The sequence below is a fragment of the Rhinolophus ferrumequinum genome, chromosome 22 (genome assembly GCF_004115265.2).
Source record: "Rhinolophus ferrumequinum isolate MPI-CBG mRhiFer1 chromosome 22, mRhiFer1_v1.p, whole genome shotgun sequence".
Taxonomy (NCBI): Eukaryota; Metazoa; Chordata; class Mammalia; order Chiroptera; family Rhinolophidae; genus Rhinolophus; species Rhinolophus ferrumequinum.
Genome location: NC_046305.1, coordinates 15,994,349 through 16,015,259, shown reverse-complemented (window position 1 = coordinate 16,015,259; position 20,911 = coordinate 15,994,349). Strand labels below are relative to the sequence as shown.

The window sequence follows — 20,911 nt, the reverse complement described above, 5'->3', positions numbered from 1 at the left end:
GCAATATCATATAATTAGAACACATGGAAGGGAAAGTTTAGGTAGGGGATCTGAATAGCAGTACAAAGTTCTGACAATTAAGTTTGAAAACTCATCCTAGAAAAAGCGCTACATACCTCGCTGCTGAATATCACTACGGTCACCTTCGAAGTACTCCCCTTGGGAAGCTATGCACTGACTCCATTGCCTAGTCCACCTTCAAAGCAATTTTGGAACTCTTTTTCTGGAATGGCCATCAGAGCTGCCGTCATATTACCCATGATGTCCTGAATGTCATCAAAATGTCTTCCTTTCAATATTTCCTTTATCTTCGGGTAAAAAAAGAAGTCATTTAGGGCCAGATCAGCTGAGCAGGGAGGGTGTTCCAATACAGTTATTTGTTTACTGGCTAAAAACTCCCTCATAGACAGTGCCGTATGAGCTGGCGCATTGTCGTGATGCAAGAGCCATGAATTGTTGGCAAAAAGTTCAGGTCGTCTAACTTCTTCACTCAGCCTTTGCAGCACTTCCAAATAGTAAACTTGGTTAACTGTTTGTCCAATTGGTACAAATTCATAATGAATAATTCCTCTGATATCAAAAAAATGTTAGCAACATGGTTGCAACAAGTTGGCGAACTTAATTGTTAGACCTCCTATGGCTCCACATGAGTTTCTTGGAATTGCTTTTGAGGAAAGAGGTAAAAGTCCCCATTGCTTAAGGTTTTTAAAATTTCCTAGGACGATGTAACACATTTATCCATTCAAGAAACTGTAGTTCAACACCTACTAGTTTCCATGACTGACATGTACTCAGGATACAAAAATAAGTAAGATGCAGTCTCCATCCTCTTGGAACTCTGGGAGAGTGGTTCTGATATTTGGGGAAAATCAATAGGGCAGCTTATCTCACTCTGCACCTCTTACTCTGAGTGTGGGTGCCAGCCATGGAAACAAATCATCACAATATTTTGGGAGAACAACTCTGTCTCTGGCAGTAAAGGGAGGTGCCAACAAAGGCACCCAGCGGAGGTGACTTTTGAACTGATTTTTGAAGGATGAATGAGAATTTTCTATGCAAAACTATGATGCAAGGGAAGGAGGAAGCAGGAATATGAACTATAAAAACAAGATGTGGTCATGGAGTGGATGACTACACCCAGGGATAGTGGAAGCTGAGAGTAGAGCAGAAACTAGTACAGAACAGGGAACGAGCCCCAACACTTAACAGGGAGACGGGCAGAAGGGACAGAAGAACCAATAAAGGGGACAAAGAAGAAACAGTTTTTAAAAAGCATCAAGGACTCCAGGAGAGAGGTGTTCCTGGAAATCACAGGAAGAGCATGTTTTCAAAAAAAGGGGGTGTTAACAGCAACAGATGTTTCAGATCGGTTTTAAAAGATAGATAACAAAGAAGGAGCCCTAGGTTGGTAGTCAGAGTGACACTAGTGACCTCAGCTATGGTTTCGGGATTGGTGGGGCAGGACCAACACTAAGGTGAAAATAGGGGGTGGAGGCATGAAGACAGCAAATGCTTGTTCAGCAGTGACAGGGAGGAGGGAGGAAGTCCAGGGACAGAGCTAACCTCGTGGAATTGGAGACTGCAGGGGGAGCAGGCTGAGTGTCTGCACAGGTGGACATGTTGGCCTGCGGTGGGTGAGTTGAGAAGAGCAAGCGCTGTCTGCATGTTATTTCAATGTGAGGAAGTGGGGAAAGATTGGGTCTGGTGGCCATGGTTGTCCCTGTGGGGTAGGAGGTGAGGCCACCTGCTGGAGTGACACAGGTGAAGCTGGTGGAGGGAGTCAAGGGAAGCCCGAACTCTCCTTTCCCCCACCCTGTGAAGATACCTCACACCACCTTTCCATTCCATGCGTGGCTTGCCACAGAGCGTTACCTTCACAGCCTGCAGTAAGTATTTTAAATACAAGATACACATTTTAAATGGTCTTTGTGTTTTCAATATTTCTTTAGCATCGAATGAGAAGGAGAACACTCAGCCCTTCGTGGTCCTGCCGAAGGAATACCCAGTGTACCTGTGGCAGCCATTCCTCAGACACGCCTACTTCTGCTTCCACGAGGCCCTTGACCAGAAGAAGTTCAGTGGTCTCCTGAGTGACTGCATCAGACATCTAAACCATGGTATGGCACGGCAGCCCTCTTGTCCCCAGCGGGGCTGCTTTTTCTCAGTTGACCTGGTCAGTCATCTGTTAGAATGATTCCTAGAAAGAGCCACACAGGGTGCTGCCTCCAGGACAGAGAGGGAAACCAAGTTAAGTGAGAGTTTTGTATGCTGGGATTGTGGGCCGCACGCTGGTTGTTTAGTCAGGTCGGGGCAGCCTCAGGGAGACAGAATGTGGAACAGGTATCTGATGGCATATGTAGGCACCCAGTCAAAGCTCCATCTTCACACATGTCATTTTGCATATAATTCATCCTCCTCCTTTTTCCTGATTTTTTTTAAAAATCTGAACGACAGCAGGAATTATATGTCAATTGTCCCTGGCAAAATCCTAGTCCTCATGACATTTCTTGCTCATTCCCATCTTTATTTCTGAATAAAAGATACTCAAAACTTTGCAGTATGTACGAATCATCTAGAGAACTTCTACACAGATTTTGGGGCTCCACCCTCAGCTGTTCAGATTCACTGAGTCGACAGTGGGTCCCCATTTTGCTTTTCAAACAAGCTGCTAAGGCCGCTGATACCATTGATCCCTGGGCCACACTTGCAGCCGGTGCTGCTTCGGACCCCAGCGCTTCGAGGTATGGATTAAAGTAACATTATGTCTCTAATCAAGACTGTTCAGTCCAATATATGATGTTTTTGATGAATTGTAAATGCTGACTTTTTCTGGACTCCATAAAGCCATCAGGTACAGATACTTCACAAGGTAACTTGATAGTCAACAAAGTGAATGGGTTACAGAGCAACTAGAAGTGATCACATGGTAATGAAGAGAACTCAGTCCTGGAGGCTGGTCGGGGAAGGCCGCTCTGGACAGGTCATATTGGAGCTGTGGCCTCATCTCTCTGTGCCTTTAGTTTCTAATAAAGCTAATTTCATTGTGCACTTCCTTTAAAGTTCTGGGGTTTCCCTGAGCGTGTCAGTCCCACAGAGCAAAGGTCACTAGCGGTATATGTCAGGTGTATGCTCTTGGTTTTAGCTTGTGTATTGTTGGGAGACTCATGGAAAAGGATAATCACGCTAGTTTGCTCTAGCAAGTCTGAGTAACCCTGGTCGTACCGTTGTTTCCTAAGTAGTTGGGGACTTCATCAAAATGATACCTTTATTCATATCTTGCCTTGTGGTTTTGATGTCTTAGAGACAAAGAATTGCCCCGCACTGGCTGATCCGTCTGGCTCCCTTTTCAGTACACTTACCCCGCTGTGTCTAGGGCCTTGGCTTAGCACAAACATGCAGTTGGCACTCAACCCAGGAACCACGAAGTTTCACTAAGCCGAGGCTAGTCTCTGCCCAGCCAGATGGGACTTGCTTCGTTCCCCCTTCCATGTACATAATAGGAATTTCTCTGGGGAGTTTTTGGATGTTATGCAGCCTGCTTTTAGACTCCATTTATGGAAGATTTCAGTCGCTTCAAAACCCAGCTCTGCTCTCCAGTTTGTTAGAGGCCCTGAGATCACGAGATACAGTCACATTGCTGGTTCTGTGTCACATTCCTCTGTCCAGAAACCACGTTTCCTCACTGAGGCTTTACGCAGACTTATTTAATGTGATTTGGCATTGTGTCCAGGAGGTCCAGTCAGAGCCAGAGACCATCAAACTCTCGGAGGGAACAGCCCTTGACTGTCGTGGGCCTCTGAGCTCATGGGGTTTTCCCTTCTCTCTTCTGTTTATGTGTCTCTGACAGCACAAGGTACCTCTCATCTTTACTGAATCACTTGTTTTGTTTCAGTCTCTACCTGTTAGTCATTGTAGGATCTTGAGTAAACCCGTAAGAGGTTTCACAGACTCCCAGGTAACCATTATTTGTTTCCCATAATTACCAGAAGAGTTTAGAAAATAGATGTGAAATTCGGGCTGTGAGACAGGCCAGAAGAGCTGAGGGTGCTTGAGGAGGATGCTGGTTTCTACCCCCAGGCAACCAGAGCAAGGGCTGGCAGCCGGCGACGTTGGCTCGCAGGCCACCGAGCACCTCGGAAATATACTAGCAGCTGACGCTGGGCCACTAGTAATCCCTTCCACTCCCGAGTCCTCAGGGAACCCCCCCTCCAGTTTTACTGAGATATAATTGACATATAATATTGTATTCGTTTAAATTGGGCCACATAATGATTTCACATACGTATATACTGAAAAGTGATTGCCATAGGAAGTTTACTGAACATCTGTCACCTGACATAGTTACAAATTTCTTTTCTTGTGATGAGAACTTTTTAGATCTCTTTTAACAACTTTTCATATACAACACAGTATCGTTAACTAGAGTCACCATGTTTTACATTGCCTCCCCAGAATCTATGTGTCTTATAACCAGAAGTTGTGCTTTTTGACCACCTTCACCCATTTCCCCAATCCCCCACCCTCTGCTTCTGGCAACCACCAATCTGTTCTCTATTTCTCTGAGTTCAGTTTTTTTTTTTAGATTCCACATATAAGTGAGATCATAAAGTATTGTCTTTCTCTGTCTGACTTATTTCACTTAGCGTAATACTCTCAAGGGATCTTTGTGGGAAGATAATTTCATTGCCTTTCTGATAAGGTCCACCAACGATGTGTGTCACTTGGGGTTCCCAGGACACCTCCCTTAGTGCTCAACCCAACCCCCTTGCCCCCGGAGTTATGGGTTCTAGTTGGTCGAGGTATCCATGTCCATTCGTTCTGAACCCGGAACTTCTTCTCCTGTTCCTCTTCATGGGTGGGTTTGTTTCCTATTTAACAATGGCAGAGGACCTGATTACACCTTATTCTTAGACAATACAGCTATGTCCTCAGGTAGGTGAGGGCAAGTAGAGGGCTCTCTACTCCTCCTTCTTCGAGAAAGGAAGCTGCCTGCCTCCAATATTATTCACACTTCTAAGGAGCACAGAGGGGTGTGTGTGTGTGTTTGGGGCACCTCTTCATTGAGCAGCCCTAAGAAAACTCCATGATGACTCTTCAGCACAACATGCCCCTCCAACACACTGGACTAAATATCAAACCCATTGCATGACACGTGCCTAGAGCAGCAGTCCTCTGTGCTTCTGGAATTTCCCCTGCAACCCCTGTTCCCGATGAGGGAAGGCCAGGGGTCTAAATGTCCACTGCCACAAAATGGGACTATTGTAAAGCCAAGATATTTCAACATGGTCCTGTGGTCCAAAATTCAGTCCCATTCTTCAGAATTTTAGTTTTCGAAATATGGTATGTAGACTACATCGTAGTTGCAGGGATATAGTTAAAACCAACGGAGAGGGCTGTACACATGCAATGGGGACTAATGATCTTTATTAATGTGAGTCTATCCTGGCAGCTCAGGGTAATCATTTCTTGGCACGGGAATTTGCAGGAAAGGAGAAAAGTGTTTCTGGTGGGAAGAATAGGCTATGTGGGGGCCACGAAGTGAGTCACAGCACGGAACATTAGAGAAACCGAAAGAACTTTGTGTGGCTGGTGCTTGAGAGGATGTAGGAGCCAAGTGAGAATGGGCAGATGGGCAGGATCCAGGCTCTAAAGGGCTTTGCAGGGCGTAGTAAGGGATTTGCACTTTATTCTAACCGCAATAGGAAGCCATTAAAGGGTATGAAGCAGATAAGTGACTCAGCCATATAGTCATTTTAGAAAGGTCACGCTCGCTGGTTGCTACGTGGGCAGTGGATGGGAAGGTTGCAGGCTGGGATGCCAGGAGACCACTTAAGATGTTTGAGCAGGCAACAGATGGCGGTAGCTTGCACCCCAGAGGTGACGGTAGAGACGACGCGAGGTGGCTGGATAAGAGATATCCAGGAAGTTGAATCAATAGAATTTAAGGATAGATAATGTGGGGAGTGAGGCAGCAGTGGGCCAACCCAAGGAAGAGCCCCCAGGATTCTGCCCTTCTCCGAGACGGGGACCTTGTGTAAGGAGGAGCAGGTTCTAGGGAAAGGAGCGGGTGTCTAGTGTTGCAGATGTTGAGAAGGAGACATCTGTGGACAGCCAGGGGAGGCAGTCTCTTAGACAGGTGCATGGATAAGACTGGACAGCAGGAGCAGCCTCTGGTGTGGAGACAGGTGGGAAGTGAGCAGCCGGGGTGTGGTCACTGACTTTGTGGGAAGGATGCAGCTTGCAAACCCCTCAAAGGCACAGGCTGTTATCTCTGTATCCCCAGCAATGGGCCAAGGGCCCGGCACCTGGTATAGGCGCTGCAAGTATGTCCACCCTCCATCCTTACGTCGACTTGCACATATGCCCATGTGGGAAAAAGCATGGGGCATGTGCACGGGCACAGCTTAAAGATATTTGTGCTCAGACTCTGTAAACATTAAAGTAAAATAGATGGGTGCTTTTGTGTTAAGCACGAACTTATTCACTCGCTACATGGATCGATGATTTTACTGTTGACACTTTAAGCAGCATCTTTATTAGGAAGATAAAACCTTTGTGAAGTTCGGTGACTCAGTTAGGCTTGCTGACTCACCCTCTTCCTACGGATACCTACTCAATTGCCAGTGTCTCTCCTGCATTTTATTTCAAGTTCATTGCTACCAACCTGCTGTGGGACTCATATAAAAAGCATTCCCAAAGGCTTTTCGTTGATCTCCTTTTTCCAATTACTGCCACCTCCTTCATCGTATGACAGTCAGATAAATCATCCTTAAACAGAATTTTTGATTAAAATTCTTCAGTGGCACTGACGTTGTTGAAAAGATGAAATACTCCGTGCCGGAGAGATTGGCTGTGTCTGATTTCCTACAATTCTCAAGCACAAGCCTCCTTCCCCAACCTTGCTGTCCTACCCCTCCCGCCTTCCTCAGATGGAAGTTTTACTTACACTTCTTTGGCCTTTCAATATGCCTGGAACACCCACTTCTTATTTATTTAAATTCTCTCCTGCTTCTTTGAGAACAAGCTTCAGTCTGAGCTCTGCCATGAAAACCACAGGGATAACTTCAGTATTACCTATTACCTGTCTCACTGATCGAATACCACCACATTCTGCCTTCCATTATTCACTGTCATGTCTAGTTGTCCTGCTTCTCTAACTCCATCTCAAGTTCCTCCAGGGAAATCTCGTGTCATCCTTGGAACCCTCCTGTAGTGCCCAGACGAATGCCTTGTGTTTCATAACATGATTTGAAGACACTAATGAGTTGGTAACTTAATACTAAAGCTGGTTTCAGAATCTAGGTGTGATTTTAGAGATGACAGTTGTAAATGGGGTTTGGCCTAACTGATAAACACATTGGTGTGAGCAAATGAAGGAATTGGTCAATATGTCACTATAAAGCCACCATTCACTGGATGAATGGTGATTCTGGAAAGGAGAAGGAATGCTGGCTAAGTTTTGTTCAATAGTGCTGTCCTAGCTTGAAGGACAATGAGGAGTGCCACTAAACAAATGCCAGTGTTCCTGTCATCATGAACGCTAAGGAAGAGGGGTCAGTAGAATATCTGGGAAGCACGAAGGCACATGGTTTGGAAAAAAAAGTAGTATAAAAAGAGAGCCCAGCGGAATCTGATGAAAAGAACACAATCATGAAGTGACACTCTGCAAACCTCTGCTTCAAGTTGGACCGACCAATCATCGATGACAATTACGACACCCAAGGGTACTTGTGATGGAGGGAGTCAGGCTGAATGTGGAGCCGTAACAGTGATTAAACTTTGGAATCCGTTGCTGTCAGGGTTGTGTGCCTTGAACTCTTATCCCAGAAATGCCATGTGAACTCAAACGCCTTTCTTACATTTGATTTTGACACTTGCACATTTTAGATGTTCGATAAGTGTTGCTGAATCAAATTGAATTTTAAAACAGGAAAGGATCTCACCACTCAAATTAGAGCAAATCCTTTTTGGTGTGTTTATTTGAAAGTGATGTTTTGTGCTCTCCAGTACTCAACCGCAGGTCTCAATTCTATTTTCACTAACTTAATTTCTACTTGGAGCAGTAGCTTCTCAGCTCATTATCATCTATGAAACAAGTTCATTACTTGAGGAACCAAGTGTCTGATGTGGGCACCAACTGATTTTAACTGAAAATACACAATGAATTTTATTTTGTTATATGTGTAAACGTACATGTGAATTTGTGGCACATGATTATATTTATAGACACATTTGAGTTAGAAAATTCTAACTAGGTTGGGCTTTTATACTACAAATGAATAATGTTCGGACCTACTAGATAAATAAAAGTACAAATTTTGTAAACATCTCTTTGTATGCTCTTACTTATAATGGGTATTCTATAGTATACTTTTGTTGCAATGCCTAACAACCTCTATGCATTGTAAGCAAAAATGCTTGCTAAATTACTGTTTAATAAATAACTACATGTCCATTTCCAATTTTCATGGGACTGTCCGTAGCAAAGTTCTTTTAAAGGATTCTGTTTGGAGATTACATTCTCTTCTTGAGTTTAGTCTGTGCTCTTTGCTTCACACAGTTAATACTTTACAAATTATAAATATTTCTCTTTGTCCCTTTGTGACTATGTCATTTTCTCTTAAGAAGTTATCACTTCCCCTCTCAGACCCTTGCCTACTGTTTATAAAACTCTAAATTTGGAAGGGAACTTACTGGCTAACTTATTCCAACCCCTCAGAGTTGATTTATGATAAGGTTCAAATAGTGACTTACTTGCCCAAGGTCCTGGCTAGTTAGAGGTATAGGACCAGTTGTCCTGACACCTACTTCTTGACTAATGTTTCAATTACACATATCATATTGTCTTTTCAGCATTACTTTTTAAAGACGTTTTCATCTCTTGGTCGTTTAAAACACATTACTATTAAATCGAACTATTCTTATGATACATTTGCATGATCCAAAATGAAGCAAACCCAGAGTTGGGATATGTCTGGTTTTCTGATAAGTAGTACTATCTGAGTTTGGCTTGGTATTTTGTCCACCAGCTCAACATGACTATATCCTTTAGTTTAGCTATGCTCTTACGATAAATTATGTTGCGATGTAGCTTGTTTACTGGTTAAATTTTGTGTAGTGTAAAATGCAAACCATAAACGGTTTTATACAACTTAAATAAAACCTGATTTGTTTTTAGGAAGATTATGCTACTTGCGAATACATGGGTTGGAATACTTTAAAAATAATGGATCTAAAATAAGTCAGACACAGAAAAATGAATACTGCATGGTATCTCTTATATGCGGAATCTGAAAAAAAAAGTCATAGAAACAGAGTAGAAAGTTGTTGTTGGGGTTGGGGAGTAGGAGAAATAGGGAGATATTGGGAATAGAGTACAAAGTTTCAGTTATGAGATGAATAAGGTCTGAGGATCTGATGTAACACATGGTGACTAGTTGATAACACTGTACTATATAATTGAAATTTGCTAAGAGAATAGAGCTCAGATGTTCTCATAACCCCCAAAAAAGATAAATATGTGAGGTGATGGATGAGTTAGTTAACTAGATGGGGGGAATCCTTTCACAATGTATGCAAATATTTAATCACCTCAACATATATTTTAAATATAATTTTATATGTCAAGTATACTTCAACAAAGCTAAAATAAGAGATCCAAACAAGTTTTATTCATATTATTTCTACTTACGGATTTACTTAAAGTACTTGAAAATCTGAAAACAATCTAAGAGTTGGAACTGAAAGAACAGGTCTCCTCAGAAACTGGAATAAATAGAACTGCTTTCTGTCAGCCATTTAGCATTTATCACCAGCAGGACATATATAGTCTTAGGTTCATTTGTTGCCTACAGCTACGTTGTCATGGAACTACTTCTAAATACTTCTTATGGGCTGTCAGACACATGTTATCACTTCAGTGAAACCACTGATCCCTGCCCACCTCTCCGCTCTACTTCCAATGAACCAAGAGTTATTTTGGTCTGAGGGTCTAAAAGTTGTATTATTATGATTATGGTAGTTAAGGTCACAAATTGGAACAATAATAAAAAAGATTAAACAGAGAGTTAAAGTGAATTCAAATAATATATATAATTTTTGTCTGTGTATTTGGATTGGGTAAATTCCAAAATCTTTGGACAGTTTTTGATGTTGTGATGACTGACTTTGGCAAAGTTTAAATAGCTTTCAAGTTTTTTTCCTTGTGGATGAATACTGAAACATAATTAGTAAAAAGACAGAGCAAATGAGATGGCTGTTTTAGTACGTGGCTAGATAATCAACATAATGAAGGAATTCTGTTTGGCATCTATTTCTAGATTTCTTTTAAAAATCAACATTCAGGACTTGGAGAGGATTCTCATCTATTGTTATATAATGGTTAGCCACAGCTCTTCTTTCCACACTATGCAAAAATTTAGAGAATGAGAGATGGGAGAGAACCATGCTACGAGCTTGTTCATTCTACTAGGTGTTTTAAGTTTCTTAAGTTAAATATTGAGTAACTATAAAAGAATGCTTATGAAAAACACAGAACCTCACTGCTATCGCTGTTATTTCTTATGTGCCCTTCCCTGATCCTATTATTTTCTTTTCCTTTAGAGAGCACCATCTTGGATTTTGTATTTTGCTTTTCTTTATAACTTGATTATGTAGGTTTAATAATTTTTCATGTTTTTAGAGTTTATCCTGTAGAATTTTATTACGTCTTCTTTTTGTGACTTCCTCTTTCAACATTATACTCCAGTGATTCACTCGTGTTGTTCCTTGTAGCTGTACTTCATGGATTTTCATTGCGGAATATAATCCGTTATGTTAATATGCCATAATTTCCAATATGCATTTGACTGTTGATAGGCCTTTGGGTTGTTTCCATTATTTATTACTAACAGTGCTCCTAGGAACACTGTCTGTTGCTGTTTTATAAAAATTTAATTTTGATTTTGCTTGCTAATATGCTGTTAAGGAAGGTTTACATCTGTGAGTGTATTTTGTGTATAATTTTCATATTTTGCAATGACATTTTTAAGTGTTGCTGTCGAAGTTATTCTTGTTTCATAGAGAGTATTCCCCTTTTCTGTAATCTGGAATAGAGTGTGTGGAACTGGAATTACTTGTATTTTTGATATTTGGTGGACTTGCCTGTAAAACCAACTTAGCTTGGTGTACGTTTTGAGGGAAGATTTCAAACTACTGACTTAGATTTTTAAACTCTTATATAGGGTTATTCAGTTTATCAGGATAAGTCAGTTTTCTAGAAATGTATCCGTTTTTGTTTGTTGTAAAATTTAATGGCACAGTTATGCATAATATCCTCTTAATTTTTAAGAATATATTCATGATGCCCCCTTTATGCTCTGTAGCATTGTAGTTGTTCCCTCTTTATTTCTAATATCATTTATTTCTACCTCCTCTCTTTTTTCCTTAGTCAGTCTTACTAGAAATTTGTCAACTTTTCCAAAAACCTAAATTTGAACTTCACATATAATTGCCTATTTGTTTTCTATTATGCTAATTTCGGATGTCATCTTTTTTAATTGACTGTCTTCTATTTCCTTGGGATTTATTTTGCTGTTTTGTTTTGTGTTTTTTTTCTCACCTCTTCAGGTAGGTGCTTAGCTCATTGTGGTTGTTTTAAAATGCCTGCACATTCTTTGGCACTGTTTCCTTCAGAGAAATGGAGCCTAATTTTTCTCCGCTGAAATGTGGGCCAGATTCAGTGACTCACGCCTCACAAATGTAATGTGGCACAAGTGATGATATGTGATTTTCAAGATTAGGTCACAAAAAGAATAGTTTCTGCTTGGCTTTTTCTCTTTGGGTGTCACTCACTTGGGAGAATCTCGCCACCATTTAGTGAAACTACACAAACAGTCCTCTATGGAGGACCACGTGGAGAGAAACAGGACTTTTGCCAGCAGCCAGCACCAACGTGTCAGGCACGTGAGTAAATTACCTTGGCATTGGAAAGCCTCTGTCCCAGGCAAGCCTTCATATGATTGCTGTTTTGACCAACATGTGACTGCAACCTCTTGAAATACCTGAGGCCAGAACCACCCAGCCACGTGGCTTTAGAATCCTGACCCACAGTAACTATGAGAGAGGATAAAATATTTATTGTAGTTTTAAGATATTAGCTTTTGGGGTAATTTGTTCTGTAGCCAAAGAAAACGAATATGCTCACTATTCATCAGCCCTTTGGGGGTAGCATGTTCTGAACCCCAGTGCTGTCTACTACCTTTAACGTACAGATGGCTATACAATCCCAGAGGTAAATAATCCCGCCACAAGTTATTTAGTCTATTCCTCTTGGCAGTCAGTTATCTTGGAAGCTGTGCGTAAGGACGGCAGGAGCCTTGTGTTTTACAAATTTGAGTTAACGTAGCTGTTGCCTGTGTTATATAGATCAGTAATAACAGGAATAACAGTTAACTGCCAGGGAGAGCTCCCTGAGAGCTGCCCTGTGCGAGGGCAAAAAAGGAACTGTGCTATTTGCTCTACAGGAATTAACTCAGTGACTCTCCAACTTCCGTGGGCCTCAGAAGCCCCTGACGGGCGGTTAAAACAGGTCCCCATCCCCATCGTTTTGAGTCAGCAGGTGTGGGTCTGATCCTAAAAATGTGCTTGTCTGGCATGTTCTCAGGTGCTGCTGGTGCTAATAGCCCTGGTCTGGTGGTCATGCTTAGGAAACCACTGTATTAACTGCTTTAGTCCTCATAGCCGTCCTGTGAGGTAGGCACTGTGATTTCTATCGTCCCCATTTTATAGACGAGGACGCTTAGGCAGCTGGGAAGACATCTGGTGATTAGTATAAGATCATAAACACCAGGGTAGGGTGGGATGGAGGGTCAGACTCCAAGCCCATGCTCTTTCTAACCCACTGTACCATCTGGCTTTTCACTCAGCAAGTGCTTACTAAGCACCTACTAAGTAGCCATTATTTGACTAGCTGCTATAAAACAAAGAAAAATTCAATCCAATCCCTTGTTCAGGGCCAGATGATTTGAGGTTAGTTACTGCTTACTGAACTTCACACCAGCATGGTTAGTTTCGTAATAGCTCCCTGAAAGGGAAGTCAGCTGCTGTACATTTGTTGAAATTCAGGTGGCAATTGAGATACAGAAGTTAAGTTTTTTTCTCATGTTTCGCACAACTTTTAAACATGAAGTTGTGCCTTAACCCAGATGGGTGTTCCAATGGTAAATCATGAACTATAAAAATGCTCTCCAAATTCAGAATTTTTTTTGGCTGTGCAACTATACAGCTGAAAATAGTCTTGTGGGGTATATTGCAAGGGTGGGATTGAAAATTCATGGTACTTATGTATTACCATCTCCTTATGTGTTAAGTACATAGCCTTTATTTATTTATTTTTTCTCTCGGCATTTTTGTATGCTCACTAGATTCCTATATTGGCTGTTGCTGAGGGGAAGTTCTAATTTGACCTATTTTTTTTTTTTAGTGTGTTTTGTGGAGACCACAAATTATGCTTAAGGCGACCACCATCCAGCTGTTGGTAGGACATCCCTATTTTAAGGGACTTAGAAATGGAGGGGAAAGAGAAGGAAGTTGGAGAGGAACCATGACTTCATAACATCCACTTTCAGACCAAGTTACTCCCTACCTAGTTCCCTTTCCTGTGGGAGATCAGGGCATGGTCTATGTGTGAAAAAGAAAGCTAAGAAAAGAACCAAGACTTCTCCTCATTAGTACTTCTCTGTTCCTTCCCCAGCTTTCCATACAAAGTAGAGGACTGGCCAGACTGCCCAAGTGCCTAGGTTGATGGTAATCATTTTTCTTCTGGTTTCATATGTATATGTCAGGGGTAAATCACACCTGAAGTGACAAGGTCAGCAAAAGTTGGGACAAAAGAACCTTTATGAAGTATCTTGTGTATCCAGAACATTGTCTTCGATTCTCGGGAAAGGGGAAACAAACTAAAAACATACAGCCACCGCTTGTAAACAAGACTCCGTTGTATGGGGAGCCGATGCAATTGATAGTGGAGAGCTTTGGGAAATAGTTTCTCCTGGCTTTCAAGGAGAGGTGGAATTTAAAAAAAAAAAATTGGAAAGTAGACCAGAACATCATCTCATCTCATTCCATCTCACTTCAAGTCAACTCTTGCCCAGCCTGAAATGGTTCTGTTCCAGAGAACATGACTAGTCAGGCCAGATGCCCTCTTGTTACACATGTTAACTAACCATCGTCTTTTCCTTCTCCAATCCCTTGTGAGAAGGACAATAAGGTCCCCCCTCTTTGTTTCTTCTCTATGGTTTAAGACATCAGATTAGATGTTTTCAAATTTTGAGAACCAAAAGTCTTTCTACAACGTTGTAGACTCCTTTGGTAATCGTCATGAGTCATTCTTGCCGAGAACATAGGTAGTTTGCATCAATCTAGAGCTTTTTGTCAGAAGAAGCTTATATACAGAGCAAGCTATACTTCCTGGCACTGTGTGCCTTAGTCACAAACCACAAAATTTTGCAACAAGGCCGTTCATTAAGGGCATTCAGTATTACAGCTGAGACACTTTTGATATGTGTATTGTGTATGCGTGTGTATGTATGTGTTGTGTGGTGTGTCATGGGGGCTACCCCCCATTTTTCTGGCTGGCCTTGTTGATAATGCTGCATAAATTTTGGTGCTGTACTTCATATCTTTTGTGCAGGTCATTATACTTTGTATTGGACTTTAAAATGAACCAATTTGCCCACATGTGTGCTGACGAATGAGCCACAATAAAATGGAAAAGAACTATTGAATTCTGATTGGCTGAAACAAGTGTAAAACTTCCATTATTTCTTCTCTAAATAACTTGGAAACAAAAGCTTCTTAGGGTTGCCAGAAAGTTCTAAGTATCATTAATATGATTAATTTTGAGATAGGTTGATTTACATTTATGGTTGGGTTTGGTTGTGATGAGGTACAAGAGAAATTTCCAGCACAGATGAGTGAGTCGCCATTGAACAGAAAAGGTAGCCTAAAATTTTTCCATCTCTGGTTTCTCTTCTGATTTCCGGTTTCACATTTGGTGGTTTTAAATGAACCTGCTACCACTCTATCCATACCATTTATCCATTTACCTGGTCAGGAATCTGAGTCACTTATGGTCTAATTAAGATGTTCCTAGAAATATGAATTTAATAACTAAAGAGAAAGAAACAGATTTGAAATTGAAATATTATAGAGGGAGCTAACAATTTGGGCTAAATGAACTGTTATGCATTATCATCATGAAATGATATTTCTTGTCTTAATTTTCCTCCAAGGAACATATCTTAGAATTACAACACTATTTTCACTGCCTTTTGCTTCTTTCTGCCTTAGAAATAAATCCTGGGCCAGTAACTCACTTGGGCCTCCTTAGTTTGATTTTTCTGTCATTTCCCTGGGAAAGCCTCCTTTAATCTAGTAGAAGTTTTTCATCCAGGGCTAGATAAAAGTGCCTCTGATTTTCTTCTATCTGTCTGATCATCTGTCCTTCCTTTTTTCCTCCCTGTTCTTACTTTCATCACAGTACTAACCACATTATATTGTCACTGATTGCTTGCTTGTCTGACTCTAAAAAGCTAGAAACTCCTAGAGGCTGGGCCAGTGCCCACCTACTATTGCATTTCAGCCCTTTTACCAGGCCTGGGGTATAATAAGCATACACATTTTCCTTTCTTTTCTTTTCTTTTTTTGTAACTAAATGAATCTCATAGGGAGAAGGTCATTATTTGAAGAAGTGTCTGGAAATGATGTAGATAGTTAATAAAGCTAGCTATCTGGAGTGTTTGGAAGAAGGGTCCATTTTACTTGTATTAACACCAAAGGCAATTTCCTTGGAAGACTCAACTTTCTTCCTTAACTATCCATACAGTCATTTGCGTTATTTCCCATTTTTCCAAAGGTGCATCAGTTTTGCAAATTTTTCTCATGCTCCTCATCACTTCCCATCATTTCTGTGTAGTCTTTCTCCTTCATATAAATCAGTACTTTGGCTTATTTTTCGGCTAATTTGTGAAAACCAATCTTGCTGGTCCGATTTCTGACTGGCTAGCCAAAGAGAAATTTGTTGCAATATGCCTTTATTTAAATTAATTGTTTTGCTGGCTGTGCCCCATCATTAAATGTCCCTTTGTTTTGTTTAAAAATATTTTTTATAAATCTGTTTTTAGTTTACACCTACTTCTTTGTAGTCTCATTGGTAACTTTACTGTCACTCCTGAATAAGTAATTTAACAAAAGAAGAATGCAAACAATATTTCTTCATCTCAGCAGACATTTCCGCTCATGTTGAAATGGCTTCTGAAATCTTATCCCCCTCCATGAAGCTTTACTGGAATAATGCCAGGGAAGATAATACCTCCAATCCTACCCTCTTTAACTGTGCAACGCACATTTATTCACTAAAATAATACATGGATTAAGTGTTTATTATTATATAGCTCGTGGAGGAAGAAAATGGAAAGTAAATGTTTTGTATATTATAGCTTGTCAGAGATAAGATTCTCAATGGTAATGGTAAAATATTGGCTAATATTGATTGAGCACTGAAGTTCCGGCTTTAATGTCAATGTCCTATAACCTGATGTGCAGGAGCATGTGGGTGCTGAATGAATATCATCTGCAAAGCTGTGAGGCGAATAGGTGGCAAAGGTGAGAGCTGACTGCTCCGCTGTCCCCTTTCCCGTTTCAGGTCTCAGTTTCCCTGCTGAGTAATGGAGGTCTCACCATGCTGTTCATGAAACTGGCACCCAGGCCTTCCCTTAAAAGGACGATTTAGTGGCCAGCAGTCACCCAACAGACATGTAGTGAGCACTGCAGAGCACATCAGCCACGCACGGCAAGTGAGTGTGTTCACACACCGTGGCAATGGCTTCATAGCGTCCTGAAAAATAAGAATTGATCTGGTTGCCCGGTCTAGAAAAACAAAACGAAACCAAGAATAGGTAAAACAGAAATCAGGTAGTGGGATGTACTCTGCTTCTACGTTCTGACCCCTTTTTGGTTTGTTTCTATAAACTACGTGGTTACTAGGGAAATACAAATTTAGACTTGTGTTCTCTGAGCCCAGTGACGGGGGAAGCAGAAGCATCAAATGATGATGTCAGAGCTGGAAAGAACCTTAGAGATCAGGTGCTCTCCTGCCATTCTTGACAGATAAGACAGAGGTAGAGCACCTTACTTCGGATCACATGGATGAAGAGAGGCGTTGATCGGTGTGGGTGGGCTGAGAACAAATTTGCAGGCAGCAGAGACAGTTTTAATGAGCCAAATGATTATTTTGAGGCAAGTGTTGTTTTCCCCTTTTTTGTTGTATTTTATTTTAAAATTCTGTTTTCTGTCTATCTATCTATCTATCTAATCTATCTGTCCATCCATCCATCTATCCATTGATCGATATATATATAAAAAGCATAATTTTGTACAAATGCATAAATTGGATTATATCATAAATGCTAGGCTTTTTTTCTTACCCTCTCCTCCCATTCTCTTTATTCCTCCATAACCAACATTATAAATCCTGTGTCTTTCCATATTTTTCTCCATATACATGCATACATTGCAGGTTTAGTGTTTTGTGGGGGTTTTTTGGTCACTTTTTTTTTAATAGGACTATTTGATACACACTTTTCTGCTTTTTGTTTTTCTTGCTCAGTCGGGCCTCATGGAAATCTATCCAAGTCAACTGGCATAGTTATGAATTATATACTAGTGCCTATTTAATATTCTGCCTTTCGTACCCTACATTATTTAACCATTCTCTTATCTATGGCCTCGACTTCGTGTCCAGCTTTGCCACTATACCCCAGGAAAACATGAATATCCTGTGCGTATAGCCTCATGCTTTTCTTTCTATGAGGCAGTGTCCAGGAAGTGGGGATTGCTAGGTTTAGAGGTAAGTGTATTTTTAATTTAGTGGATGTTGCCAGATTAGTTTTCAGCTGGACTGTAAATGTTCACATTTCCACAGTGTATGAAAGCACTCCTTTTCCTGCATCCCTGTCACCAATAGGCCTTGCTGCTCAACTGCTTTGACAAGCTGTTAGGGGAGGAGGCACTCTCCTTGTTACTTGGAATGCCCTCTCCCTGACTACCAGTGAGACCGAGCATCTTACCCAGGATTTAGCATCATTGGGATTTACCTTCATGTGAATTGTCCATCTTTGTCCATTTTCATTCATTCATTCGTTGCTCCTTCCTTCTTTCCTTCCTTCTTTTCCTCCTTCCTTCTTTCTTTCCTTCCTTCCTTCCTTCCTTTCTTTTGTTCTTGTAAGACTTCTATGAAAATTTAGATATTAACTCCTTTCTATATCTTCATTAAAAATATTTTTCTCAAATTCATCGTTTGTGTGTTATCACTGACTAATTACAGTGTCATGAGCCTTTAATTATGACATATTTTGCCATACAAAGATATCTCGTTTTTATGCAGCCAAATGTGGTCATCTTTTTATTTACGGCTTTTGGATGTCCTGCCTTTGTTAAGATTTCCCATGCTCCTACATCATTTTTGTAATTTCCTTGAAGCTTTTATATTGTTTTGTTTTTAACATTTATGTCTTTAGTCTGCCTGGAAGTCATGCCAATATATATATGTCAGTGGTCTAAAATTTTCTGTTTTAATAGATAATTGTGCCAGTGCCATTTATTAATTATAACCTTCTCCATTGAATGAAGCTACTATCTTTGCCATATAAATACATATAGAATATGTAATATATATATAAAATATGTAATATATATTTAGTATATATAATATTATATTTTAATCTTTAGGTTCTCTTAAGTATCTTCTTTTCCATTGATCTATTTATTCCCACATTAAGGCAAGTTTGATTCTATTATAGTAAGTTTTTGTTGTATGTTCTCATATCTGAAAGAGAAGTTTCCCCTTACAATTCATTCGTATTATACTTTTCTTGCCTATTTTAGGGCGTATATTCTTATTTGTGAATTTATATTTGTTGTAGCTAACTATTCCCTAATGACTGCTGAGATTCTAATATGCAATCACATTAATTTATAAATTATTTTAGAAAATATTATTATCATATTACATGTTCTATTCAGTGGAGGATCTGAAAAATTCATTTTAAAGACCAGACACACACTGATGGGGGTAGTCTAAATGTAAATGTGTGCTTTCCCTGCCAGTACGAAGTGCAAGGCTGCAGTTTAGGACACTGAGTGAAGGAGAGGAAGGAATTGAGCTAAGAGCTATTGAGAACCCACCGAGTGCCAGGCTCTGCCCCGAGTCCTTCGCTCATGGTGTCTCACGTTATACAGCAGCATCTTGGTCACAGAGAGGCAGCCCCTCGGCCTCTTGGACTCCAGAGCCCACCACCTTGCTTCCTGCCTGTTGGAAGCCTTTATAAGCACGTCATTTTATATCCGCACCTACTATAAATTAAACACTCGTTCTGCAGGCTGGCTTGCAGATTTCACAGCTCAGGTGTTTAAAAATAAGAAATGCTGTTGGATGAGGACAGGTCGGGTGTGCTCTGTGTGGTTTGCCTCTGTGCTCTGGGTCATGCTCTCCTCTCTTCCTTGGACACCTGCCACCTGCCACAATCTAACTCAGCCTTGTTGACTTAGCTCCATGTTCCAGGGACATGTCTCCATCCCAAACTAGAGAGACCCTCTCCTTCTCCGAACTTCCATGGGCCTTTGCTTTCTCGGATAGCATTTGTCATGCTCTTTATTGCGTTGTGGATCATTATGCATTCTTTCTACCAAACTTGTACTAAATCGAGCATCTACCTTATGGTTGTTTGGGGGTGCTGGGGATACAATGGTGAACAGATGGTGGAATGATCATTGTTTCCCACAATGACCTTCAGGCCCGTGAATGAAAGCTGGTTGCCTTATATTCAGAGAATTCCTCATGGTGACTGATGCATAGAATATGTTCAGCCAGTGTTTGGTGAGCAAGTGAATATATGATAGAGATTCGGCTATGGGAGCAGTAATTCTGCTTGAAATATGATTTTCTCAGTTCTACATCAATCAATGATCACTTTTCCCCTAGCTTTTACATTTTTATTCCAGTTTTGAGTATACTGCATTCGTTGGTTGCTTTTTCTCTTAAATGTCCTTGGTCAGATTTTTCCAAATTTGCCAGAATTAATTTTTCATCAAATAAATAGATATTTTTAGAGCCCTGCTATATTTCAGTCACCATCATAAGCACTGGAGATCAAAAATAAACCCACGTCAATAGGATTGCCGTTTTAAAGAATGAAGGTTGCTTCAGTTTTCTACAGATGGCATGTAGGCACAATATTTTGTAATTTAACATCATGAGGTCTTATAAAACAGGTAAAGATGCCAGTCAGGACCCTAAAATACATTTAATATTTGGTACCTACATTGAAATTGAGAATGAGTGAGCATAACTCTGAACATTATAGATTTGTGGGCTCAGTATTTATAATTAGCAAAATGTGAGAATAAGTCAGAAATAATCAGTACTCCCAATTCTTCATAGCAAGAATAACAAACTTTTTAAAGATTGAATACTACCGGTATAACCCAGGTTTTTCTGTATTATGATAAAATAAATGTTTATTTTTAATTTAGGCATTTAATTTTGTTTTGCCCTGTATATTCATGTAAACTATTCATGGGTCTACATGAATAATTATACAATAATGTAATTAGAAACGGTGTGGATTTACAGTGATCAGCTCTATATTCATTTATTCAACAAGTATTTATTGAGCATATACTATGTTCCATGCAGTGTTCTAGGCACTCAGCGTAGAGCAATGAGCAAAAAGCAAAGATCCCTGCTTTAGTGACACTTATTTCTAGTTAGGGACCAATGGTAGAGACATAAAATAAATCATAAACATAATCAATAAGCAAGTTTTGTACTATGATAGAAAATAATAAATGTTATGGAAAAATAATAGACTAA

At 40.3% G+C, this 20,911-nt stretch overlaps 1 protein-coding gene across 2 annotated transcripts in view; it reads left to right on the top strand.

Annotated features, from left to right (window-relative positions):
• The window catches only part of NIBAN1 (niban apoptosis regulator 1), a 164,545-nt gene that overhangs the window by 103,558 nt on the left and 40,076 nt on the right, over positions 1-20,911 (top strand). For both annotated transcript variants that reach the window (XM_033092820.1, XM_033092819.1), the window contains exon 5: positions 1,950-2,117. In XM_033092820.1, the coding sequence (XP_032948711.1) occupies positions 1,950-2,117 (168 nt within the window). The remainder of the gene's footprint in view (positions 1-1,949; positions 2,118-20,911) is intronic.